Source organism: Marmota flaviventris, chromosome 2, assembly GCF_047511675.1.
Source record: "Marmota flaviventris isolate mMarFla1 chromosome 2, mMarFla1.hap1, whole genome shotgun sequence".
NCBI lineage: Eukaryota > Metazoa > Chordata > Mammalia > Rodentia > Sciuridae > Marmota > Marmota flaviventris.
The window spans coordinates 154106546-154133522 of NC_092499.1; the positions used below are offsets into that span (position 1 = coordinate 154106546).

General features: G+C 42.6%; 1 protein-coding gene across 1 annotated transcript in view; it reads right to left on the reverse strand.

Annotated features, from left to right (window-relative positions):
* Positions 1-26493, reverse strand: part of Pygb (glycogen phosphorylase B) — a 41886-nt gene extending 15393 nt beyond the window's left edge. The window contains exons 1-10 of the mRNA XM_027955863.2: positions 26145-26493; positions 14978-15079; positions 9557-9635; positions 7176-7279; positions 4812-4943; positions 4123-4234; positions 3566-3648; positions 1798-1941; positions 1214-1306; positions 135-281 (exon numbers count right to left, since the gene is read on the reverse strand). Coding sequence (XP_027811664.1) covers positions 135-281; positions 1214-1306; positions 1798-1941; positions 3566-3648; positions 4123-4234; positions 4812-4943; positions 7176-7279; positions 9557-9635; positions 14978-15079; positions 26145-26387 — 1239 coding nt within the window. The 5' untranslated portion in view covers positions 26388-26493. The remainder of the gene's footprint in view (positions 1-134; positions 282-1213; positions 1307-1797; positions 1942-3565; positions 3649-4122; positions 4235-4811; positions 4944-7175; positions 7280-9556; positions 9636-14977; positions 15080-26144) is intronic.
* Between the last annotated feature and the right edge of the window lie 484 nt (positions 26494-26977).

Below are 26977 nucleotides of genomic sequence, written 5' to 3' on the forward strand. Positions count from 1 at the left end.
TTGCTAGGGGACAGTCTCCAGTCCCCAAGGAGTGTAGTACCTCTTCTAAGCCAGATGGGCCCATTGGCCCAGGTGAAGCCCCCCACACCCTGCAATCCACCCCATGTCCTGCCCCAGCAAGGACTGATACTCACATCCAGGTGCCGTTGATTGATGGCATAAATGATATCTAGGTGCCTCGGCAGCAGCTTCTCAAACATGGAGACAGGCCAGCGCTCCAAGGCCTCAGGCAGCACAGTGTGGTTGGTGTAGGCACAGGTCCTCTTGGTGATTTCCCAGGCCTAGACCATTTGAGAATGGTGTGTTTATCTTATTTAGAAGCAGATTCGTGGGCAAGGTGATAGTCTGCTTTACAGGGCTGGTCTGGAGCTTCTCCAAGTCTGCAGTTCAGCCCAGGCTCCTCACTTTGTTGAAGCTTTACAGCCTAACATGTGCAGACACCCATGTAAATGAATAACACTGACCCTGCTCCTGGGGAATTCACTATTAATTTTCCTTTTTTATTGGCAAACTAACAGACTGATAAACAGTTTTTCATTTATTTCCTCTAAACTGATCTGACACCCACAGTGTGGGACAATGGTTATCATGTGGCTCTGCCTGCTACTGGCCAGGAATGAAGGGGACCTTTGACGAGGCTGCAGCCTCACATACTCCAAGACCAGAAACAGAGTTTAAAAAAGAAATTACCTTAGGATTTCATCTATGTTGATTTAGTTAAAGCTCAATTAAGAAAATCCTGCTACACCAAAGAATCTATGATCAAAGTAAAATGAGCCATGAGAATAAATCTATAAATACGAAAACTTAAAACTTCTAGGTTGGTTTTTTTTTTTTTTTTTTTTTTTTGCCAAACTTCAAGATGAGAAAACTCCTATAAGAAAAAGTGTTAGAATCCTGTCCTCATTTGTTCTGTCCCCATCCCAAAAAAATATCCATATCCTGGAACCAGACCCTTTCCCACAACCCTGGTGTTCTCACAGGTGATGTCCCAAAGTCCCCTGAGGCTGAGAAGAGAGCCCCCACTTCCCAGGACTAGCTCAGCCGTTTAATGCCATAGATGGCACAGTCTAGAGCTCTACAGAGGACACTCACTCCTGTTCTGGTCTGGGGAGGACACTGTCATCCCACATTCGGTTTTTACAGGTTGCTATCACCCCAAGCCCTGGTCTGGGGAGGACACCATCTTCCCTTCTTCTCATGAGACACTCACTTTGTCCCAGTCCACCTTTTCCACGTCCACCAGGATCCGCATGAGTTCAGGAATGGAGAGGGCCGGGTGGGTGTCATTCAGCTGGATGGCCACCTGCAGTTCCCATGAGGAGTGTCATTAGGGTGCCTTGTCACGTAAGTGTGCCTACACTGGTCAGTTAAGTACACCCCAGGGAGTGAAGGTGCCTGCCCAGCAACCCACCCCTAGAGTTTGAACCCAAAGAGGCCTCAGAAAAAGCCAGGGGACATTGAAGCTCTGAGGCCAGCAGTGCCCTGCAGGCAGCTGTACACTGGGGCAGGTGTGGAAGGAGCTGCAGGGCCTGTGGCCTGCCTCCCACAAGGAATTTCTCTTCACTAGGCTATGACACTGCTGTTTAAAACAGCTGCCCTTGGCCTGCCATAGGAGCCTTTTGGTGTCCTTCCCTCTTCAACTCCTAACAATGCCCAGTGCAGCCCTGATCGAGGATGATGAGACCCTAACACTACCAATCTGCTCCAGCCCCCTCCAAGGACAAGAGGAAGAAAGTTCAAGAGCCTGAGAACCTCCTGTCCTGGCATTAAGCTCTCATCCCATAGATCACAAACCTTGTCTGGGAAGGTCTCAAAAGAGGTTCTCACTGGATCCCGGCAGCCAAACTTGGATGACTTAAAGCGGCGAATGATGTCCTGCAGGGTGGCAGCCACCACAAAGTACTCCTGCTTCAGGCGGAGCTCCTTCCCCTCAAAGAACTAACAACAGAGGGCTGCTGTGCATCTGCCACTCACCATCATGAGGCCAACCACAGCCAGTGGGATCAGGACAGGCTAGAGGGTGCCAGGCTGGGAGGTGTCCTGCATATCCCACTTGCCCCCAAATCCTGGGGCAACACTTATCCCCACAGAAACCCAGGCCACAAGGTCCAGCTCAAGGGCATAGGCAAATGTCTCAAATAGCCTACCTGCCTGACACCCAGGCCAACATGTTCACCTTCAAACAGGGAGGGCTTGAAGGGCAGTCAGCATAGGGTCACACAACTATGCAACACATACCAGGACACAAAATGTCCATTCCATCAATAGCAAAAGGGCCAATTTGTGAGGAATGCCAGAGCTTTCAGAAACCACAGTTCCAACATATATGCATTAAGAAACACTCTGCACTTGACATTTCAGAAGTCCTTAAAGTCTCATGGGGGCCAAGTCGGCGGGTTGAACAGGATTACAAGCCTTTTCTGTACCAATGCCTTTGCTACTGTGCACACAGATTGCTTTAATAAAATAAAACATTCATTTAAAAAAAGGCAAGACCAGCCAGGCACAGGGGCAGAGGCCTATAATCCCAGTAACTCAGGAGGCTGAGGCAAGAGGATTACAAGTTTAAGGCCTGCCTTGACAACTTGGCAAGGCCCTGTCTCAAAATAAAAAACAAAAGGGTTAGAGATGTAGCTCAGTGGGAGGGTGGCCCTAAGTTCAGCCCCCAGTACTGAAAAAGAAAAAAAGAAAGAAAATGTATGACCAACTAAGATAGGTAAATTTCTTTTTTTTTTAATATTTCTTTTTATGTTTTAGGTGGACATAATATCTTTATTTATTTTTATGTGGTGCTGAGGATTGAACCCAGTGCCTCACGCATGCCAGGCCAGCGCGCTACCACTTGAGCCACATCCCCAGCCCCAAGATAGGTAAATTTCATTGACTGTTTTGATGCTGAGGAATCAACCTTGGGTCTTGTATATGCTAAGCGCATGTTCTACCACACAGCTACATCCCCTCAAGGACTCTTGCCTGACAACATTGACAACAATAAGCCATTATGCTACATTCAGGTGGCAGCAAAGAATCTGGTTGTGACCACCATCTAACACATGAAGGGCATGTGCTAAGACCCTATCAAGTGTCAGGTACCTCTGCAAAATAGGTGCTGCTGTCCCCAGGGGAAATATGGACCATCTAACCCTTGGGGAGCTACGTCACACACTAGAAGAGTAGACACCAGCTGGCCTGGTGTCTGTATCGCAAGGAGTCCACCCAGACCTCATTAAGTGTGTTTCATAGGAGTATAGATAAGAGAGAGTTGAAAAGCCTCTGGAAGGCTTCTTTTAAGTGAATCAGGGCAAAGGAACAATGCAGTGGTCTTGTCTGGACTTATTGGACTGTACAGAGGACACCTGACCCCACCCTTTCCTCAGATGACTCATCTGGGCACGTACCAGAGATAGGTGGGACACTGATGGCCACATACACAGCCTCACCTCACAAGCTTATCTAAGTTTAGCAACAGGATATGCTGGAGGGTCCAGCCTTCAGCTCATTTATCTGCATTTAAGAAGTCTATCCAACAGAGGTCACACACATTAGTCATTAGGATACTCACATTGTCATTAGGATACAGGACCCTGGAGATGTTCTCAGCCAAGTTCCTGTCCAGAACAGCCTCCACATAGTCCCCCACATTGACTAAAAAAAAGACAGAGCTCCATCAGTGTGTGCCTCTCTCAGTCCCCTGCAGGGCAGGGTTTTGTCAAGTGCGAGCACTGTAGTTGCTCAGCTGCTTACTGGAGAAGGTTGAGGAAGTGTGACCTTAGCAGGAAGCCCCCAGAGATGCTCACCCCTGCCCCAAAGAATGAAAAGCCTCCTCCCACAGCACCCCATACCCACTGCACATCAACACTGCACATGTCTCTTTTCCTAAGGACATGTAGTCTGAAAGACCATGACCCCAGCTGACTAGGTCCTGGTATGAAATCCACCCTTCATTATTCTCACAAGGAAGCTGCAAGGGGTTCAGGTGCACTCAGTTATGTTTCAGAGACCGAAGGGGCTGTGCAGCTTCCACAGCAGAGAGGGATGGCAGTGGTAAAGGCATGAGCATTTGGGACAATCCATCAAAATAGAGACAAGAGATCAGGGTGGCTACTGGCCAGGACATACAATCTTGCAGCTTGAAGTCATTGGGCGCCTTGGCAGACCAGAGCCTCATGGTGTTGACAGTGTTGTTCTTGTAGCCGGGCACCGGGGTGTCGTAGGGCATGGCGAGCACCACCTGACCACACGGAAGACATGCTCAGGGCTGAGTCAGCAAGAGACCCCCCCCCCCGCCTTCTTTGGCCTCCCCTTTTCCTGGAGGGACATCTCCCACACACAGAGAGAGATGATGGCTTCAAAACCACTGAGAACTGTGACCACACGTGGTACCAGCAGGTGGGGCAGATAGCCAGTGCTCCACAAAAATGTGGATAGGGACCTATCCGTATCAGCCCAGGGGGTCAATGCCCTTATCCCCATCAGGATAAGTTTCTAATTGCCATTAAGCAACAGGAGTTAGTGAAGTGCTGTCTGGCAGAGAGGAAAGAACACTCTGGCTGGTGGCCTCAGCCCCAACACATTCTTGCTAAGCTACAAGAGTGGCTCTCTTTGCTGCATGCAGCATTTTCCACCCTACAGAAAGTTTCTGTCAAAGTGTAAAAAGATGAGGAGACTAAAACCTCCCCAAACTTTTACCATAAGTCCAGCACAAGCCTCCACTCCTAAAATGAAATCAGGGTAACGACAACAAACTGTGGGGTTGCCACCTTCATTAAGCAGCAGCTTATTCCCTTGGGAGCTTTGGGTCCTGATACCTGCGTGTCTAGCCACTTCACACCCTCGGGGGTGTGCTCCACTCTCCCATAGAAGTGTACTGGAAGCATATACTCAGGTCGGGCTTTCTCCCAGGGGTTGCCGTAGCGCAGCCAGTCATCGGCCTCTTCAACCTAGAGGAGCAATGGAGAGGGGCATTCTCAAAGGTGGGCAAGCCGGCTACTGCTAGGCAGCCCTGTGCTCAGCCTGGGCACACTATATTGCTGAGATCTCACAGTACCCAACACTGAAACACAACCATGGCCAATTTATAAATAAAGATTATCTAATTCCTATCAAGCCCACACACTTAAAAATAAACATGTTGCACTGCTTAAAGTAACAAACTCATATAAAATCTGAAAAAAAAAAATCCAGATAAAAAAGACATTAAGAACCTGAATGAAGTATCGACACGTTACAATATGGTCAAACCTTGAAAATAATGACAGAAGTGGAAGAAATCAGTCACAAAAGACCACATATTGTATGGCTCCACTTACAGGGAATGTCCAGAACAGGCAATCCATCAAGACAGAAAGTAGATTAGTAGTTGTCAGGTACTGGGTGTGACTATAAATAAGTGCACGATCTCATTTTGGGGTGATGAAAATGTTCTGGAGATGAACAGTGGTGCTGGTTACCCAACTCTGAATATACTAAAAACTACCATATGGCCAGGTGCAGTGGTTCATCCCTGTAATCCCAGATGCTCGAGAGACTGAAGCACGAAGATCACAAGTTCAAGGCCAACCTCTGCAACTTAGCAAAACCCTGTCTTAAAATAAAAAATAAAATAGGCTGGGAATGTAGCTCGTGGTACAGCCCCCTGGGTTAAAACTCCAGTACCACCAAAAAACCCCAAAAAAACCCAAACACACATTACGGTATCTAAGACATGGTGGCACAGCTGTAATGCCAGCTACTAGGTAGGCTGAGGCAAAAGGGCCAGTCTGGGCAACAAAGTGAAACCCTGCCTCAAAATAAAATAAAAACATGGGAATGTAGCTCAGTGGTATAGCACTTGTCTAGCATGTATGAGGTCCTGGAATCAATCCCCAGTAACACACACTCACACACAATCTATTTTATATCTCAAAAAGCTGTTATTATAAAAAAACAAGAAGAAAAGAAATCACCAAAAATTTACTGCTTTAAAAATTAAACCATGAAAAAGGAAAGTATATTATATCACAAATCCACAGGTACCAAGGGCTGAGCTGTCACCCTGAAAGGCTTGTAGTGGAAAGGCCTGAGATCCACTTCTATACTAGGCCTTCCTCAAAGCAGCTTATCTTCCAAAAACTGCGCCCAATGGCACCATGATCAGTACAACTATGCAAGAAAATTCCCATCAATAAGATTAAAAGTAGCCCCACTACTTGGCCCTTCAATTTGGTAGGAGTTGCTTTTCCTACCACTCTATGAAATGTATTCTGCTTATAAGTCATGGGATAAATTAATCTGGCACACCAGTGAATTTTTTTTTTTTGGTACTGGGACACTTTACCACTGAGCTACATACATCTCCAACCCTTTTTGAGACGGGGTCTAGCTAAGTTGCTTAGGCCCTCACCAAGTTGAGGCTGGCCTCAAACTTGCAATCCTCCTGCCTAGGCCTCCCAAGTTTCTGGGATTAGAGGCATGCACCACTGTGCCCGGCCAGGTGAATGAATTCTGAAGTATTAAGTAACTAAAAAAAAATTTCATTTTGGTGCTAGGGATTGACACGAGGGCTTTGCAAACACTCTACCACTAAGCCATACCTCTAGCCCCTCAAACTGTTAAAAGATTTAATGGTGAATACCTACACACCCACCATCTAAGCACTGTAATTTTCAATATTCTGCTATAACTGATTTATTGCAACTTCATCCATTAATTCATACATTTTTGGATGTGCTCCAAGGTAAGTTACAGACATTAGTACACATCTCCACTAATCACATGAGAATGCCTATCAGGATGAATTCTGAGAGTACTACCTTCTGCCCCATGTTTGGGCACCGCTGGGGAAAACAGCATGCAGCCTATGACATCCTAACCCCCAGTTGCAGGTGGCCCTGTCTGGCATCTCCTTGTAAGTTCCAGGTGGGATTCTGTGTCCTGCCCCACATAACTTCCCTTTCACCACATAGGAGCCATTTGCAAGGGCTCACAAAGGGGCCAACCTGGCCAGGGCCACCAGGTACCAGAGAACATATGACACTATGCAGCTGGCTATCTTCCCACTGCACTTTGCAGAGGCCTGACCTGAAGTCTCTCCAGGGAGCAAAGACCAAAAAAAATTTACACTGAAAATGTACCCGCTTACTTCCACGTATGAACAAGAATTGGAAACCAGTGAAAAGACCAATGTCACCTACCTGCCAGCCATTGACAATCTTCTGGTTAAAAATCCCAAATTCATAGCGGATTCCATAGCCGTATGCTGCCAGGCCCAGAGTAGCCATTGAATCAAGGAAACAGGCTGAAAAATCCAATTACAGATCAGACCATCTGCAAAATGGAAGCTGCTATGCACCAAAGCCCAGTAGGATGTGGCTAGCCCATAGTCAGATAAGGAGTGGGAGGTGATCAAGCCAGCTCAGGTTTCATGAAATTCAGGTATACCAGAATTCCCCTCCTCCATGGAACCTGGGGCCATACCAAGGAAATACCAATGTGTGGGTGTAGGAGAAGAGAGCGGGGGAATAGTAAAGAATCCCAGAGATCATGGTGAAGCCTGATACTTCTCTAAACACAAAGTCCCCTTGCTACCAACTCTCTCTCTCAGACATCTTCACTTATTCATGAGGCCTCCCCACCTTTCTGCACATTCTACTTTAAATCCATGTAGTTTTGATAGCAGGGACAATCACAAACTTCTCCCTACATGCTGGTGAAGTAAACACAGAAATGGGTCCAGTGATGTACATTTCATGGCCCACAACACTTCAATATCCAAGCTCCAACATGCCATCAGAGCACCCTTCTGGGGGATGCTGCCTTCTAAGAAGCAGCCATGTCACCAAACTGAGCTCTTGTTCCAATCAAAACTTCTTGAAAGACAAACATAACAAAAACAATGGTTTGAATAAAGATTCAGGAGGCAGGCCTAGTAAATTTCTGGACTAAGAAGGCTGGGGGTGTGCTCATTGGTAAAGCAGCACTCACCTCACATGTGCACACAATAGCCCTGGGTTCAATTCCCAGCACTGCAATAAAAGGAAGGAAGGGACAGAGAGAGGGAGGTCCCCCACATAGAACACTGGCGAACAAAATAAATGTCCAATTTATCAAACACATCAGAGTGTCAGATGCTCTGCTAGGGAGGCAGATCTATAATATCCACAAACCTATGAGCTGGACTCTTGTGCTGGGACTCATTCTTACAGGACAGAAATAAACCAGATCAAGCCACAAGGAGTTTGGTACTGCCTGAGTCTGCCCTGCTGGGAAGGACGTGTACAGATAACAGGTTGTTCACACCAGGCCAGAGGTAGAGGCATCCCAGGTCCAGAATACACAGGGGCAAGAGGCAAGGAAAAGTATCTGAAGAAGGAAAAAGTAGGAATCTAGCAATGACCAATCAAATGTCACGGGGGTTAATGGGAATTAAATGGTTGAAACCCTACAGCTCAGCTCCCTGGCAGAAAAAGCCCAGGCACACACCCTCACATTCAGGGTGCCAAGAGGCTTGCTCTCCTGGCCTGGGGATGGTCTCCTGGGAGTGAAGTCAGCAACAGCAAGATGTGCTTGGCCTGAGCTCACTGCATTTGAGAGGAGTATAGAAGGCACATATGTAGGTTGGGGACAGGAAGGCAAATTTTTTCTTTATATAGATCCATCTATTTTTTTTTTTTTTTTGAGAAAAACATGTTTAATTTAGAATTTTTGAAAAATTTAAGTTAACATTTAAAATGCAAACACACCCACACAGATACATTTTAGTGTGCACACTTAGTTTACAAAATGAAAAGTTCCCAAGGCGGGACTGAAGTGGCTCAAGGCCAGGCCACCCTCCAACTCCCATCCATACACTACCACAAAACCACTATTCCTACTTCCATGTTCTTTACCTAGCTCCCTCTGTCCAGAAAGGCTAGCAAAAAGAATTAAAACAGAAAAGAACAACACTGTATATATTCTCAAATACAGTAGCCAGAGGGAGCAATATGCCACAAAGGCATATCTCTATGATGTCAGGGCCATCTGTTTTGTGTATTAAAGCTACAGCTGCTCAGTGTAAGAGGAGTGACATGCATACCACATTTCCATCCCTCTGTCCTGCTCCCAAGTACTTTTGGTACTGGGAACCAGCTTACCCAGTGCTAGCTACTTTAGTCTTCATAATTGTGAAGTGTCTCTGCGGGACAGAAAATATACTTTTTCCTTTTTTTTTTTTTTACTGAGAGATAAAGATTTTATTTAATTTTTTTTGTTTTGTTTTTTGTTTTTTTTTTTAATATTTTATTTCTTAGTTTTCAGCAGACACAACATCTTTGTTTGTATGTGGTGCTGAGGATCGAACCCGGGCCGCGCCAGACGGGCGCGCTACCGCTTGAGCCACATCCCCAGCCCAAGATAAAGATTTTAATCTGAAAAACAGATCACCCATCCACTCTGAGGGAGGCTGATATATCCTGACAAATCAGTGTCAAGAGAACATCTGACCTGGTCTACTCTGATCTTGGCCAATGGACTAGGAACAAGTACAGGTTGCCCTCCAACTGTCCCTAGTCCTGTTCCTAAACAGAGCAGTTACCTGCCAGCCGCCCCAGGCCCCCGTTCCCAAGGCCTGCATCCTCTTCTATTTCCTCTAGTTCTTCCAAGTCCAACCCCAACTGCAAATGAAAACAGGGGTAACATTTTAATACTATTTAATATTATCTCTCAAACAAAGATTGAAAAATATTCAAATCCTCTTTATCCCATTCTTTCAGACTTAAAAATCACAAATTAAAATTAAATTTTAAATCAATGCAGAGAAATGAAAAGTCTTCAGGTATTTCAAAAACTGCTAACAAAAGTTAAAATTAGACATGGTTTAATAGCAAAAGATTTATTGCCAGATTGTTAACCTATTTATGGTGAACAGATTATATGCTGCCTAAATATGAAATGAATGATTTGTGGGCAGAATTTTCATTTTTATTTTTTATTTTATTTTTATTTTTTAGTTGTAGATGGACACAATATCTTTGTTTTATTTATTTATTTTTGTATGTGGTGCTGAGGATCGAACCCAGTGCCTCACGCATGTGAGGCGAGTGCTCAGCCACTGAGCTACAACCTGAGCCCCTGTGGGCAGGATTTTTGTTGCTGTTTTGTTTTGTTTTGAGACAGGATTTTGCCATGTTACCCAGGCTGACCTCTAGACTCAAGCAATCCTGCCTCAGCCTCTTAAATAACTGGGATTATAGGCACATGGCACTGAATATGGCTTGAAACCAATTTTAACAATTCCCTAATTTCAAACATGATCAAATATTTATATGTTGTTTTTCTTAAAGCCAAAACCTAAAAGTACTTTCCTCATATTCAAACAATCTAGTGAAAAAGATATGGCATGTTAAAAATCAGAGAAAAAAACAGCAGGGTCCCAACTACTTAAAGTGTCTTAAAACCATTCTAGAAACCAGGCATTGTGGCACACGCCTATAATAATCCCAGTGACTTCAGAGGCTAAGGAAGGAAGATGCAAATTCAAGACCAGCTTCAGCAATACAGTGAGATCCTATCTCAAAATAAAAAACAAAAGAACTGTTGATATAGTTCAGAGGTAGAGTTCAAGCCTCCACAACATAAAGTCTGTCTCAAAATTAAAAATTAAAAAAAGGGCTGGGGCTGGGGTTGTAGCTCAATGGTTCAGTGCTTGCCTCCTAAGCATGAGGCACGGGATTCAATCCTCAGCACCACATTAAAAAATAAATAAATAAATAAAGATATTGTGTCCATCTACAACAACAACAAAAAAAATTTTTTTTAAAGGGCTGGCGATGTGTAACTCAATAGTATAGCATCACAGGGTTCAATCCTTAGTACTGAAAAAAAAACTCCAAAATGTAGATTTCAAGCCTCTCAATTATGGCATTATGATATATGATAAATATTCTATTAATGTGGCTTTATTATGTATAAAATTCACAAATTATAAATATTATCTGGATCAATAATTTTGAAATTTTTTGGACTTAGGGGGAATCCAAAAAGTTTTTTGCTTATATGAATTATATCTATCAAATTAATTATTTATTATTTATCAAATTAAAAATTAAAATGAAGAAAAATGTTAAAGTGTTACATATGAATATGTATATATACATATACAGCATGTGTGTATATATATGTTATATATACACATACACACACACACACACACACACACACACAAATTCATTAAAAAATAACAAACTGGGCACAGTGGAGCATGTCCACAATCCCAGCTATTTGAGAGGCTGAGGCAGAAGAATTCAAAGAAACTTTGCTTATCTACTTTCTGTCTCTGTGAAATTGCCTACTGGGGACATTTAAAAGCAAACATCCAATATGTGGCATTTTGTGGCTGGTTTCTTTCAATTTAGCATAACATTATCAAGGTTCCATGGATGAGCCTTCAGGACACTTTTTGTTTTTAAGTATTGGGATTCAACTCAGGGGCACTCAACCACTGAGCCACATCTCCAGCTCCATTTTGTATTTTATTTAGAGACAGGTTCTCACTGAGTTGCTAAGGCTGGCTTTGAACTTGGGATCCTCCTGCCTCGAGCTGTGTGCCACCACACCTGGTTCCTTCAGGACATTTTGCTAAATGAATAAGCCAGTCACAAAAGGTCAAATTCACAGAAACAGAAAGCAGAATGGTAGTTTCCAGGATCTAGGGAGATGGGAATAGAAAGTTCTTTAATAGGAACAGAGTTTCAATTTAGGAAAAAGAAAAGGTTCTGGAGATGGGTCCTGGTGATAGTTGTATAACAATGTGAATGTGCTTAATGCCACTCAACTGCACATTTAAAAATGGCTCAGAAGGTGAATTTAAGGTTATATTCATTTTACCACAAATTTTTTTTAATGGGAAAAAAAAGTTTAACATAATGTGGGGGTTTATTTCTATACTCTCCAACCAATTCTGTTGGTCTGTATGTCTAACCTGATTGCCATACCATACAATCTCAATGACCTTTGCTTTATTGGGAAGTGTGAGTTGCTGTTTTAACATTATTGTTGAAAAAAAATTGTTTTTCTTTTTCAACATTGTGTTGACTATTCCTGGTCCCTTTCAATTCCATCTAGATTTTAGGATCAGCTTCTCAGTCACAGAAGTCAACTGGAGTTGGAATAGGGATAGTGCTGAATTTGGGGAGTATTGCCATCTTGACAATATTAATTCTTCCAAGCTGTTAACATGAGATGTCTTCCCATTAAGTCATCCTTAATTTCTTTTAACTCTATTTGTTCTCAGAATACAGGTGTTATGTTTTGTTTTTGCTTTTGCTAAATTTACACCTAAGTATTTTATTCTTTTTGATGCTAAATTGGAATTGTGTCATTTTGCATTATTCATTGCTGCTGCATAAAAATACTGTTAATTTTTATAGACAAATACTATATCCTGCAACTATGCTAATCTCACTCACTAATTCTAATGCTTGTTTAATGGATTCCTTAGGATTTTCTACTTCATGTCATCTGCAAACAGAGGTTTTGCTTCTTTCTTTTTAAGACGGATGCTTTGTTTCATTTTCTGCTTCTTTCTTTTTAAGATGGATGCTTTGTTTCATTTTCTTATAAAAATACCCTCACTAGAATTTCCAGTACAATGTTAGGAAACAGTGAGAGCAGACATCTTTGGACAAAGCACACACACAAGATAAGGAAACAATCAGTCAAATGCAGAGTGTAGAAACTGTAAGATAAACCTAGTTCTTACAGATTTATCTGTAAATAAATAGGCAAAAAATTTAGAAAATAAAAAAAGGAAATGCATATAAATTATGAGAAGTTTAAGAGATATAAGCCAAATGCATCTAAATTATTATAAGAAATTTATGTACTGCCTGAAAAACTGATGATATTAAAGGGTTATTATTATTATTAATATTTTAGGGATCACAATGGTACAACTGTTTTTAAGAGTCCCTATCTTTTAGAGATACCTATTAAAATATGATGCTTTTTGATGTTGGTTTAAATTATCTGGGAGTACAAGGATATAAGTAAAGCATGACTGGCCATAAGCTGGAGCTGATGACTGGTGAAGCCATGTGATAGGTATGTGGAAAAGTTTACTGTAACAGTTACTCAATTTTTATATATATTTACAATTTCCTATAGTTAAAACAATTTTAGTAAACTTAATCAAGAGAGAGCTGCTTCTTTTGAAGTACTAGTTTTGAGAGTAAATTGCTCCCTAAACTCTCCAGCCCTGTATGATGCATTGGTTCATTTTTTTCTAATACTTCACTCTAAATAGGGAGGCCCTTGGGGAAGAGGCCTGTTAAAGCCCTGTGTCATTGTTTCCTCCCACTCAAAGCATCTGGCACCCATATTAAAACTTGAAGCACTCAGCAAATGTGGACTGGGAGCCATGAAGGTCTAGTCACCACAAAAACCTTTCCAACAGAAGATTATTGCATATTTATGCCATAGTTTCTAAAATCTTTATCTAAAAAGTATTTTTAAAAGTTTCAAAAACTAAAACACTTCATACAACTGTAAAATCCACAGAAGGTATGACTAAGATACTATGTTCTATGCTCCTTACAGACACATTCTAAAGTGACTATTCAGTAAACTTAAATGTCAGGTCATCTGCCAGGGTAACTTCTATCCTGAAAACCTTCCCATACACATGCCAAGGGAAAGGAATCTGTGGGGTCACACCCTAGAACTTCTCCACTGGAGACCTGGAAATAATTTTTTTTTTTTTTTCATGGTGCTAGAGATTGAACCCATGGCCTTGCGCACTCAAGGCAAGCCCTCTACAATCTACCAACTGGGCTATATCCAGTCTGGAATTTTTTTTTTTTTTTTTTTTTTTTTTGGTATCAGTTATTGAACTCAGGGGCACACAACTACTGAGCCACATTCCCAGCCTGATTTTTTGTATTTTATTTAGAGACAGGGTCTCACTGAGTTGCTTAGCGCCTCACTTTTGCTGAGGCTGGCTTTAAACTCATGATCCTCCTGACTCAGCCTCCCAAGCCTCTGGGATTACAGGCAGAAAATAAAATTTTTGCTCCATGTGTCAACTCAACTAAGCACTATATTATATAACCTCAGGCACTAAGAAGGGGTTCCCAGCAGGGTATCACCTTATAACCTTGTTGGACTTATATCCCCAAACAAGCTCCACAAGTTCCTTCCACTCAAACCCAACAAAAGCAAAAGCAGGAGCAGGGGGCTGGTAGGGAGGACCCCTCACTGAAAACCTTCCCATATACATGCCAAGGGAAAGGAAGCTATGGGGTCACACCCTAGAACTTCTCCACTGGAGACCTGTGTACCAGGAGATGGCAGGAAAAGGAGACAGACTAGGAAGACAGAGCTGAAACCTATCATAGCTCTGCTCTAAGACGACAAATGACCTGTGAAAGGGTTAAGCCCAGAGGGACTCAATGTTAATGAGGTGCCATTAAGGAAAAACAGTTTTTATTCTGATTAAAAATTTTTTAAAGTAGAAAGTAGTTTTTATTATAATTATCATTATTTTTGTTATGACTCTAAAACATTACTTTCAATTTATTTTAGAGCTTATGTAAGTATATTTTGTCACCTATTTTTTCCCCCCTATTTCAATAATGTGAGCCACTCCAGGCTTTCTTCCATCAAGAAGACCAACTTTTTAACTAGGAGGTTATCTTCGGGGTATATGTGGAGGATCAGATCTGGGTTACCAAGTTAATAAAGCAAGCAGAAATGGGCAATACCAATCACTTTTCCCATGTTCTAAACATGCCCCTGGGATGACAGTGAGAAGTACTGCACAATTCAACCCAGTCCTTGCACTCCATGTATTATCATCCCCTTCTCCTCTTGAGAACCCATATCCAACCCATATCCCTCCAGTAGGGTAGAACACATTTGCCCATTCCCAGATTGTGGCCAATCATAATATCTGTGCTCACCTCTGGGACTTCAAGGGCCACAGAGGCCAACCAGAAGCCCAGACACAAGGGCCCCATACCTGATAAATAGCTTCATCACACGCATTCTGAAGGCCCAGGTTCACCATCGTGTTCTGCAATGTACGGCCCATGTAGAATTCCAGGGACAGATAATAAATACGCTGAGGAAGCAAAGGAAAGAATCTTAGATTTACCATTCCATCCCCACACACAGGCAGGTTAAGGGCTATGAAAAGGCTCATGAAGCATCCACTTGGTTCTTTCACTTACATTAATTCCATGCTGACACCACACATATAAGGACAGCTCACTCAGAGCACAGGAATATTTTCCCTGCACTCTTGAGTTTCCAGTGAAAATAAACTGACTTTTCCTGATGTGTGGGTTAAGCCTTATACTTGAGAACAAGGCTCCCCAAAACTGGGCAGATCCAGGCTGAGAAGAGGTTGGCCTCTCACCAGCTGTGTGCCCACGGGCAAAATTATGTCTTCACTTTTCTAAGATAGGATAAAACAACTCTACAAAGTAGGGAAAATATTTTCAAGTATTAAATGTAGCTGGACATGGTGGCTGGCACCTGTAGTTCTAGTTACTCGGGAGGCTGAGGCAAGAGGGGTACTTGAGGCCAGGAGTTTGAGGCCTATCTGGGTGACATAGTAAGACCCCCATATCCAAAATGTAAATCAACAATAAACAAAAGAGAATTACTAGCCAGCACAGTGGCACACACCTGTAATCCCAGTTTGGGAGGCAAAGGAGGAGGATCCTGAGTTCAAACCAGCCTCAGCAATGGTGAGGCCCTAAGCAACTCAGTGAAACCCTGTCTCTAAATAAAATACAAAAACAGAGCTGGGGATGTGGCTCAGTGGTTCAATAGCCCTGAGTTCAATCCACAATACCCCTCCATCCCCACCAAAAAAGAGAGAATTCCTGAGCACAGATTTTGAAACACACATACAGTTCTTGATAAACATCAGCACAATCAATAGATGCTAGGTGTCTGAATGAACGCATCCATTTCCATAAGGCAGAAGTCAATTTTGCTGGGTATGGAACTTGTGGGCCTTGCACATGCTAGGCAAGTGCTCTATAACTAAGTCATACCACAACCCAGAAGTCTGGTTTCTGCCTGCTGCCTAGTGGCTGGTTTAGGGGCTCATAAATGCTAGCTTGTGTTAAATGAGGTGATTTAGGCCAGGCCTGGCGGTTCACAACTTTAATCCCAGCACAGGAGGACCACAGGGAGGTTCAAAGTGAGCCTTGGCAACTTAGTAAGGCTGTAAGCAACTTAGTGAGACCCTGTCTCAAATTAAAAGTGCTGGCAATGTGTTTCTGTGGTTGAACACCCTTGAGTTCAATTTCTACTACAAAAAAAAAAAAAAAAAATGAGGTGCTTTAACCAGGACTACTATCATATGTAGTGCTACTGGACCCCAAATAGGGTTCCAAAACCTCATATGTTGGGGCTCAGAAAATGATATCCCATGCAGGCACAGTGGTACCCACCTATAGTCTCAGTAACTTGGTAGGCTGAGGCAGGAGGGTTGCAAGTTCAAGGACAGCCTTAGCAACTTAGTAAGACCCTGTCTAATACAAAGGACTGGGGATTTAGCTCATTGGTAAAGGGCTCCTGAGTTCAAACCCATATATATATTTCACATACACACACTATGGACATGCTGAGAAGCCTCAGAATCCATCTCAGAATCAAGGTCCCCATCACCTCCCCTTGTTTCTCTCTATCCCAGTCCAAGGAGCAGCATTATGTGATCAGATCTTCCAAAGGAGAAATAGAGTCATCTTCAATCATCATCCTCTGAAATTTTGTTAACCAGAAAACACTAAACAGTCTCAGGGGACTGCAGTCTGTCAATATACCTGGACAGACTTTTTTCACATACCAATGTCCTCTGTCTTGGTCACTTCAGATTCCAAAGGTCATCATTTACAAACCACTGTCTGTTCTGCAAGCCAAACCAACTATATCCAAGGCTTCTGTATGTTCTCCAATGAATTCCCCTTAAAACTGGGCTATCCTTTGAATCCCCTTAAAAATCAGTTGTTATTCCTCTAAAAATTGCCTATATCCCCACTTTTCGCCCTATGCCCTATGAAAGGGTATTTAAGTTCCATTTTTCTGCCCTTTCCTCTGAAAGGAAAATCTACACTTTGTAAAAATACACTTTGTATACGTCTAATTTTTCCCCTGAGCACATTAATATATTTGTTTATTCTCCCATATAATCTGTCTATTGTCAGTTCACCCCTGTGAATCTTCAGAGGGCAAAGGGAAGCCTTTTTTGTTTGTCCCTACACCTATGCACTCTATCATGTACCAGTCACAGGAAATATGTAAATAAAAGAAATATGTCAATAAAACCACTGAAAACCAAAAGATAGGGAGCAGAATGTACATTGCAAAAAGTTAGAAAGGATTTTGAATGATTTTGTCATAAAGACTTGATAAATGTTGAAGGAGATAGATACCATGTATACATACACCAAAGCATCACAAGGTAAAGTCAAAACAAAACAAAACAAAAAAAGGGAGAAAAAACACCACTAAAGGAAGATACCACGGAATGAGGGCAAAGCCAAAACAAAACATGGCTGAAAAATTGAAGGAAAAGGTAGAGAAAAGACAATCAACATGGAAGACAAAAGACACCTAACTTTGGCATAATTTGTATTCCTGAAAAAAGAAAGTGAGCCAGCATGGTGGCCTATGAGTTTGAGGCCAGCACGTGTGTGTGTGTGTGTGTATGTGTGTGTGTGTGTGTGTGTGTGTGTGTGTGTGTGTAGGGGGGTGACTTGAGCTAAAAAAAAGTTGTTTTTGTTTTTTTTTTTTTAAAAAAAAGGACTGGACTGGGAGTGTGCAAGTGAATAAAACATCAAGCTGGGCACAGTGGCACTTCCCAAAAGTTCAGAAGGCTGAGGCAAGAGGACCACAAGTTCAAAGTCAACCTCAGCAACTTGGTGAGGACCTGTTTTGAAATAAAAACATAAATAAAAGAATTGGGTATGTGGTTCCATGCTTAAAAAAACAGAGTTCAGTCTTTGATGGCCTTTTTTTGTTTTGTTTTTGGCCTTTTGGTCTTTTGTTTTTGTATCATGGGAATCGATCCCAGTGGTACTCTATCACTAAACTACATTCCCAGCCCTTTTAATTTTTTTGAGACAGGGTCTCACTATATTGCCCAAGCTGGCCTCCAACTTTTTATATATAGGTTTTTTTTTTTTAGTTGTAGATGGACATAATACCTTTATTTTATTTTTATGTGGTGCCTTCCACACGCAAGGCAAGTACTCTACTACTTAGCTACAAACCCAGCCCTGGCCTCCAACTTTTGATCCTTCTGCCTCAGCCTTCCAAATAGCTGGAATTATATTATGTGCTATTGCACCCAGTTGATAACCTGTTTTTACTTTTTTAATCATTTGAACATATGGCTTCTAAATTACTATCCAAATTCCAGCATCCCTAAAATCACAAAAACATTGCAATGTAATTAACAAGTCCTCACAGTTACTGTGGGTAAAACTCCCATTCCCATGACTCATAGTCCATTGCTTCTTGCTGACTTTTCATCACCTTGGACTTTATTTACACTACACTTGAACCAACTTATTATTTTATGGGGTTTCCATAGCAGTCTACCTTCCCACCCACAAAAGACTGTGGGTATTTATAACAAATGTGAAAACATACTGGGCTCAGCTAGAACTCAACTGCCTGAGAAACTACTGAATTAAGGGTTCATACACAATAATTTCCTTTTTCCTATGTACAGTATCCCCACTTTTCTGAGGGGTATACATTCAAACACTCCAGTGGAAACCTGAAACTATGGACAGTACCAAATATTTCACAGGCTGAGCATCCCTCATCTGATAATTTTTGGATAAGAGATGCTCAAATGGCAAATTATACAAATATTCCAAAATCTGAAAAATTCTGAAATCTGCAACCCTTCTGGTCCCAAGCCATTCAGATAAAGGATATAAAACTACATTTACTATGTTTTTTCATAAATGTATAATCTATAATAAAATTTAATTTATAAATGAAGCATACTAAGAGATGAACATCAACAAAAGAAAAATAATATTGTTATTTAATAATAAATATATTTTAATGAAAGCTATGTGAAAGTGTCCTCTCTCAAAGATATCTTATGGTCCTGTAGATTTTAGCAACCTTAGCATATAATGTTTTCTTTCCTAAACCAAGAATTTTCACTTTTTCACTTAAGAGAAGAACTTTACTTCTTCTGTTTCACATATCCAAATCCCCAAGATCACTGTTCTTGTGCTTTGAAGCCATTATTTGGTAAAATAAGAGTTACTTAAACATAAGCTCAGTGGTGGAGTGCCCTTGAGTTCAATCTCCAGTTACCTGCCCCTCCCAAAAAAAAAACAACCCACTGATTTACAGAGTATTTCAAAGAGACATCTGCCTCCCATGTTTACTGAAGTACTATTCACAGTAGCCAAGATAGAGAAAATGTGATGTATATACACAATGGAACATTATTCAGCCATAAAAGGGATAATGTGGGGTAAGAGATGTAGCTCAGTGGTAGAACATTTGCCTAGTGTGCAGGCCCTGGGCCCAATCTCCAGTACTGAAAACACACACACACACACACACACACACACACACACACACACAGAGAGTAAGAGAGAGAGAGAATAAAATCCTGTTATCTCCAACAATCTGAACAGAACTGAAGGACCTTCTGTTGAATGAAATAAGCCAGGCACAAGGAGACAAACACCACACAATCTCACTCATATATGGAATCTAAACTTCTCATAGAAGTTGCAAACAGAATATTAGATTCTAGGGAGGAAGAAATGGGGAAAGGTCAGTCAATAGGTAGTATTTTTTAAAAAATTACTTTTTAGTTGTAGTTGGACATAATACCTTTATTTTACTTATTTATTTTTATGTGGTGCTGAGGATTGAACCCAGGGCCTGCTAGGCAAGCACTCTACCACTGAGCCACAACCCCAGCCCCAAACCCCCACCCCGGTATGTTTCAGATGGCTAGGAAAGTTAAGTTCTAGTGTTGTATTGCACAGTAGGGAACTAATGACAATACGCTGAATATTTCCAAAAAACTAGATTTTGAATGTTTTCACTACAACGAAATGAAGTTTGGCAAGATATGCTGACCCCGATCATATAACATCACACAATATAGACATGAACTGAAATATCACATGGTTTCCCAAAAATATGTACAACTTTAATGTATTAAGTTAAAATCTTTTTAAATAAAAAAGTACATTGATATAAAGTGTTAATGTCATCCAAAAACCCCCTTCACAGAAATATTTGTAATTATGTTCATATTTGGGCACTGTGTCCCAGCCAAGGTGACACATAAAACTAGCCATTATAGCTTGTAACAGCAGAGGACAGACTGTCTTCTAAGAAATTTGTGGTACACACACATTGGTAGACAAATGATGGCCAAACCCTCCCTTCCACTTGGCCAGCTATCAGGGTGAACAGCAACACAGAACAGCTGCCCACCATCAGCTTCAGGCCAGAGAAAATAATTAAGTTATCTGCTGCCTGGGAAGCCTGCCCATGGAATACAAGGTCAACTACACACACCCAAGTGGAAATACAGCAGAATGACTGGGAGTGTCAGAAAGACTCCAGCAGCTGTTCTCACTACTGGCTAGCTAAAACAAAATCCCAGAAATGGGGATCAGAGCAGGCAGGGCTGCAAAACCACTGCCCAGAATTATCCTCCTTTAAAACATCTGGTTACAGCCAGACCATAAAGAGTAATTGTATTCATTGTGATTCTTTTATTAGGAATATTTGGGCAGGGACTGGGGATACAGCTCAGTTAGTAGAGTGCTTGCTTCGCACTGATATAATCCCCAGCACCAAAAAAAAAAAAATTATGTGTGTGTGTGTGTATATATACATATACATATATATATGTATATTTGAGCCAGAGTTGTAGTTCAGTTGGTAGAGCATTTGCCTAGCATGTATGAAGCACTGGATTTGATCTTCAGGACTACATAAAAATTAATAAAAGTATTGTGCCCATCTATAACTAAAAATTTAAAAAAAAATAAATATTTAAAAGACAAAAGTTTGGGCCCCATATAGAACTGCTTTTCCTTAATTGCAGTCAGGTCATAAGCTTACGGGAAAAAGCCATAGTAACCTGACACTGATGTGGTCAGCTTTATGTAAACCCATGGAAATCACACACAGATTGGACAACAAAGATCTGTGACTCCCAAAACTAGGAATGATCTTTCATTCTTTGGGGACCAGAACTTAGGATCTGTATTTTGGGTCCTAACCTTGCACCTGAATTTAGCCCATTCTCCTTCCCCTACTGTCCCACCCCAACATTCTATCTGAAGCCTTTTATTAGTTGGAACTTTTTGCATGACACCTTGCTTAAACATACTCAAATTCTTCATGGAGACAGAATATCTAAATAAAATTGAAACTTTTTTTTTAGTTTTTGTTTTGTTTTTAGGTGGACACAATATCTTTATTTTATTTTTATGTGGTGCTGAGAATCGAACCCAGTGCCTCACGCATGCTAGGCGAGCATGCTACCTACCACTTGAGCCACATCCCCAGCCCGAAACACCTTATAAAAAACAAATTTTAACATGTTGGAATGGCAAGAAATCTCAGAAATAGATTCTCCCTTCATTTAAAGAAGAAAAAACTGAGGCCATACCCACAGTGACAGACTGAGTGGTAAAGCCAGGACTGAAATGAGTTTGGGGCCTTGGGGTATAACTTGGTGCTTGGGTGTTTACCTAACACATACAAGGACCTAAGTTCAATCTTCAACACCACAAAAGGAAAATTTTTTGTATAAGTAGTACAGATTCATGTGCAACCCTCCCTTACCACCCAACTCTTCCAGTCCCTGGGTTGAGTGGAGTCCCAGGCACTATAGTTTGAGTCCAGACTTCACTCTTGACCTTGCCAATTTTAGAGAATCCATGAAATGACTATGTTGCAGAATGAGGCCATTCATGGAGCCAAAGTGACAGGTGTGGGGAGGCTGACATAGTACATGACCAGCGTTTGTCTCCCCTTCTGATTGGTGTGGCATTGTCGGTCACCCTGTGATCTGGTTGCCTATGTAAAACAGACAGTAGCCCCAATTTTTAGGGTTGAGAAAATGCAAATGGTCTTCGTGCATGGGTGTGCCTTCCTACATCCCCATGGGTCCAGCTACTCTCACCTGTTCCTTTGTGATATTTCCCCTTGCCCTGTTTGGGATAGAATGTTCCATGGAAACGCCCTTTGTATGTCCCCTTCTCTTACTGTGCCCTTGGGTGTGGCCTACCTAGAAGTCAGTCATCCTGCTGACAGCAGATATCATGAAGCTAGACTCAGCCCCCTGAAACCTGACCCCTTGCCTCATTTGAATGGCTTCTCCTCAATAAAAGGGGTCAGCTCTCCTCTCTCTCTCTCTCTCTCTCTCTCTCTCTCTCTCTGTGGATCCTTAAGGTCAGAGGAGCTGTCACAGCACCCCCAAATAAAAAGGTATTTCTGTCTCTTGTGTAGTTATTTCACGCAGCCCAGTTCCCCTAAAGTAACCCTTGAGTGTTTAAATCGCTGGGAACGGGACAGACAGGGAACGTCCTCTCTCATGGATTCTTGCAATCATGCTGGAAAGATTTCAGAAACACCTTGCAACTTAGGTAGCAAGCTTATTAGGAGAGAGGGGAAAAGGGGAAAAGGAGACACTCTCAAACAAGAGAGGGACAGCATGCCCCTCCTGCTCTCTTGATTCCCTGGAACCCAATAGGGGGTTCCAGGGAATCTTCCCGAGAGTCCACCTCATGTCCACCTCTTGACTTGTGACTCACAACAGGTTTATGTTAAACTTCCAAGTCTCCATTGTGCATGATCTCCTATTATAATGACATGCTAAATATCCAAGGCAACTCCGGATCACTTTGGCCCACTGAGCAGTTCTAATTGGAACTTTTTTATGGTTGGGTAGGGGGTGCTTCTAATTGTTTTCTCTCTCCTCAGTTCTGTAATCTGGTCAGTCTAAAGATCACAAAAAGAGCTGGGGTTGTAGTTAAGGGGTAGACCACTTACCTTGCAAATGTGAAGCACTGCTCACCAGCACCACTTAAAACTAAATTAACAAAATAAAGGTATTATATCCATCTACAACTAAAAATATATGTTTAAAAAAAAAAAATCACAAAAGCCACCCCTGCTTTAGGGTAACTTGCATTCTTATCAGCTTTTGGGCCAGCACTTCTCCTGTAAATAATAGGTTGTTTACTGAGGCATGTAGCATATCCTATTGACTGAATCCAGGCAGGTAAATTGTTTTTTAAAATAATTTACCTGGGCTGGGGATATAGCTCAGCTGGTAAAGTGCTTGCCTTGCATGCACAAGGCCCCGGGTTCAATCCCAGAAAGGAAGGAAGGAAAAAAGAAAGAAAAATAAAGTTTAAATTCTTTAAAATAAATAAATCATGGGGAGGACAGCATAGTAGGTATAGTTATAGAATTTATCCCCTTACCTTCATGTTCCCATCGCTCATGGCTGTTCCCTATCAGATATGATAACTAAGCACCCTGGGTACTCCAAGTTTCTATTACTTAAAATGAAGCACTAAAGTCACAAAACAATAGATTCAATACTACACTATTGTATGTAATAAAAATAAGTAAAGAAAAAAAAATATAGAGAATACAAAATATTTAACACTTACAATGTTACTACTAGGTAGTCATATTATTTTTTTCCTACTGGCTCATCTGTGTTTCCTAATTTTTTCTCCAGTAATCATAAGGACTTAACATATTTTCAAAGACAAAAATAATAAATATAAGCATTATATTTTATTAAACATAATGTCATATCACAGTCTAGGATGTGCTGGTACCAGTCCCTGAGGCAATTTCTAGGGCTTGGGTTATAGCTCTAAGGTTTTTTTTATTGGAAGCCCATTTCCTCTCGAAGGCTCTGGCAGATTATTGTTTCTGGCATTACCGGCTGAGAAAAAAGATGATGAGCTTATTTTCATCATGAATTAGCCAGAGAAGCACTTAAACTTCAACTTTCCACTTTTAAATGGACTTTCTATCCAGAACAGGCAAAGACTTCTGTTTACGGGCTGTGTGGTTTCTTTAAAGAAAAAAGGTTTCCACCTACAGCCACAGACCTCTCACCAAGGAGCAGGCAATATGTTGTTGGAGAAACTAATTTTACTCATGAAGGTCATTTCCTTAATCCCTGGGACCATCACTGACTGGCCTCTCTAGGATACAATTATATGCAAAAACTCTAGCAGGAACTCTAAGGTGTCATCCAGTTCCTGGGACATTCCCTTGAATGTGCAAGCAAAACTGTACCTTTGTCATCCACTGCTTGGACAATAATAATGTTGCATACCACAGCTCTCCCACTGGCAGAGAATTCTGGGGGAGCCACTGCCTCTTGGCCAGCTTCCCTGGCAGTCATCCCAAGCCCTTGTTGTAATAACCTGTTTTAGTCATTTGGTGCCACTTCTTTCTAAGCTGTCTTGCACACTAAATACTGAAGAGGCTCAAATGGATTTCTAACATATCTGTCTTTTTTACCATCTGTATTTTATAAGAGAAATCAATTTTGAAAACCAATCAATCTCACTGTTAACAATTATTAAATATATCTTAATGTCCTACAAATATATCCTACAATACCATCAACAAAGCACCTGTCCAGTTTCCAGGTGTCTACTGCAAATCAAATCTTTGCAAATTTGCCTCAAGCCTGCTAGTGTCTTTTTTTCAACAATTTTCACCCTACCTTAGTATAGGAAAGACAAAACTCTTCGTGGTAAAAACAAACAACAACAACAACAAAAAAAAAAACTGGCAACAGAGGACGGCTGTCCAAGATTATGATGCACCCATGACACTGAAAACCAGGAAGTAAGCATTTACTGACTTGGAAAACTGTTTCCGATGAAAAAGTTACAATTGTTTATGAATGAAACAGAAAAGCCACAAAATTGTGCAACATACTTTTAAAAATAATGTGTATGTATACTTAGGGATAGGACAAAATCTGGAAGAGCATAAAACTACATTTAACATGGTTAAGAATTAGGGCTATCAATAACTTTCTTTAACGATTTTGTATTTTTCTAATTGCAAGTTAATTTTTGCAAAATATAAAAAGTAACAATTACTAAAACAATCTATGTGAATCCAAGAAAAAAATTTTTAAAAATTTATTTTTTAGTTGTAGTTGGGCACAATACCTTTATTTTATTTTTTATGGGGTGCTGAGGACTGAACCAGGGCCTCACAAGTGCTAGGCGAGCGCTCTACCACTGAGCCACAACCCCAGCACCCCCACCCCCGCCAAGCAAAATTTTTCAATTTTTTTGTGGGAACTTCAAAGACGGAGCCTTCTCCCAGGAATCCATCTCTGAGCTTGGGACCAGTCCTGCTTTAATCAGGAAACAAAATGATTTTCTCCTAATCACCCTTGCCAAGAAAAGCCCCACAATTCCCTGCTGATTACTGACCTCACCCCCTTCCAATCCATAAAACTACCAGGCCTGGTTCCAGTACCCTTTTCTCCCACTCATTGCTGCAGAAAAACAAAAAGAGTGGAGAGTGGGGGAGGAGGCCAGAAAGAAAGCACAGACCCTGCAGCCATCACTCAAGAAGAGCCCGGCTAAAAACCCAGGCGGAAAATTCCACCATGATCTCGGCCACAGGTTCTGCAGGGAACATCGGAACCCTGCAAGGCGCCGGCTCCTAGCGGAAAGGTCTCACGATCTCCGCCCAATGCTAACAAGCCCCAGGCCTCCAGTGTCCCGACGTCCAAGGATTCCAGGCGACAGCCGGAATCTGCTCAGCCCAAGCTGTGCAGAGAGCGGGGAACGGTTCACCGGAGGCTGACCCCCGCCCAAAGCCATCCACCGTGGGAGGCGAGGGCGCGGATCAGCGAAGGGCTGCGGGAGATGGGTGCACCGGAGCTGGGGTTAACAGGGAAGTGGTCGCCCTCCCTAGACCAATATCGATATCGACGCCTACATGCGTCTTCAGAGAAGGATGCCAGCAACGGGATGCCCTTTGGGGTGAGGGGGAGCCAGCAGCGCGGCAGGGAGCACAGCCAGGCAGTCGCGACCCCGCCCCACCTACGAGACCAGGGCAGGAGGTCTCGGCCTCGGAGCCGAGAGGGCGAGCCGCCTCACCTTGGGGTCACGCTCGTAATAGTGCTGCTGGGTACGGATCCAGCGGCCGACCAGGTGGTCGCGCACGGTGTGGGCTAGCGCGAAGAAGTAGTCGCGAGGCGTGGCCACGTTGCGGTCCTTGACCAGAGTGAAGTGCAGATGCCGGTTGAAGCTCTTCCGCACCTCCGCCACGTCGCCCAACCCCGCCAGGCCGCGCACACTGATCTGCTTCCGCCTCTCGCTGTCGGTCAGTGGCTTCGCCATCGCGCCGGCCGAAGAGGAGGTGGAAGAGAAGACCAGAGAGGAGAAGCTGACACCAAAGATGCTGCAGCGGCTCTGGCGCCCAGGACTGCGGCGTTGGCTGGCTAACAGGGGCCGCGCCTGCGCGCCGCGTGGGGGGCGGGACCGCGCCGCCGAGAGGCCCAGCCTGGCCGGGGGCGGGACACGGGGAGGGGCGGGCCCTAGGGGGCGGGGCCGCGCTGCGGGAAGAGACCTCGCAGGGCCCGGAGGGGTTTTAACTCAGAAGGGCAAAAGGTATCTTGTTTCCTAAATGAGAAAGCTGGTGTATTGGAAGCTGAGGCGACCTACCTCCCAAGAGCTGAGATTTGCCTCGATGGATCAAAAGTGAGAGGCGACTAGAGGGAGCTGAAGAACTGCTTGCTAGCTCATCAATCCAGGAGAGGGGTCCTGCTGTGCCCAGACATATTGGAGTTTCTGGGGCCCAGAAACTCCATTTCTACACAAGGTCACCAGCTGTCCTCCTCTGGGAGTGACCTGGGTGCTGGGTTGTGGCTGAGGCCTGGCAAATGTTAAGGGAAACAGTGTTAGCTTGACAGCTCTCAAAGCCTGGTTGG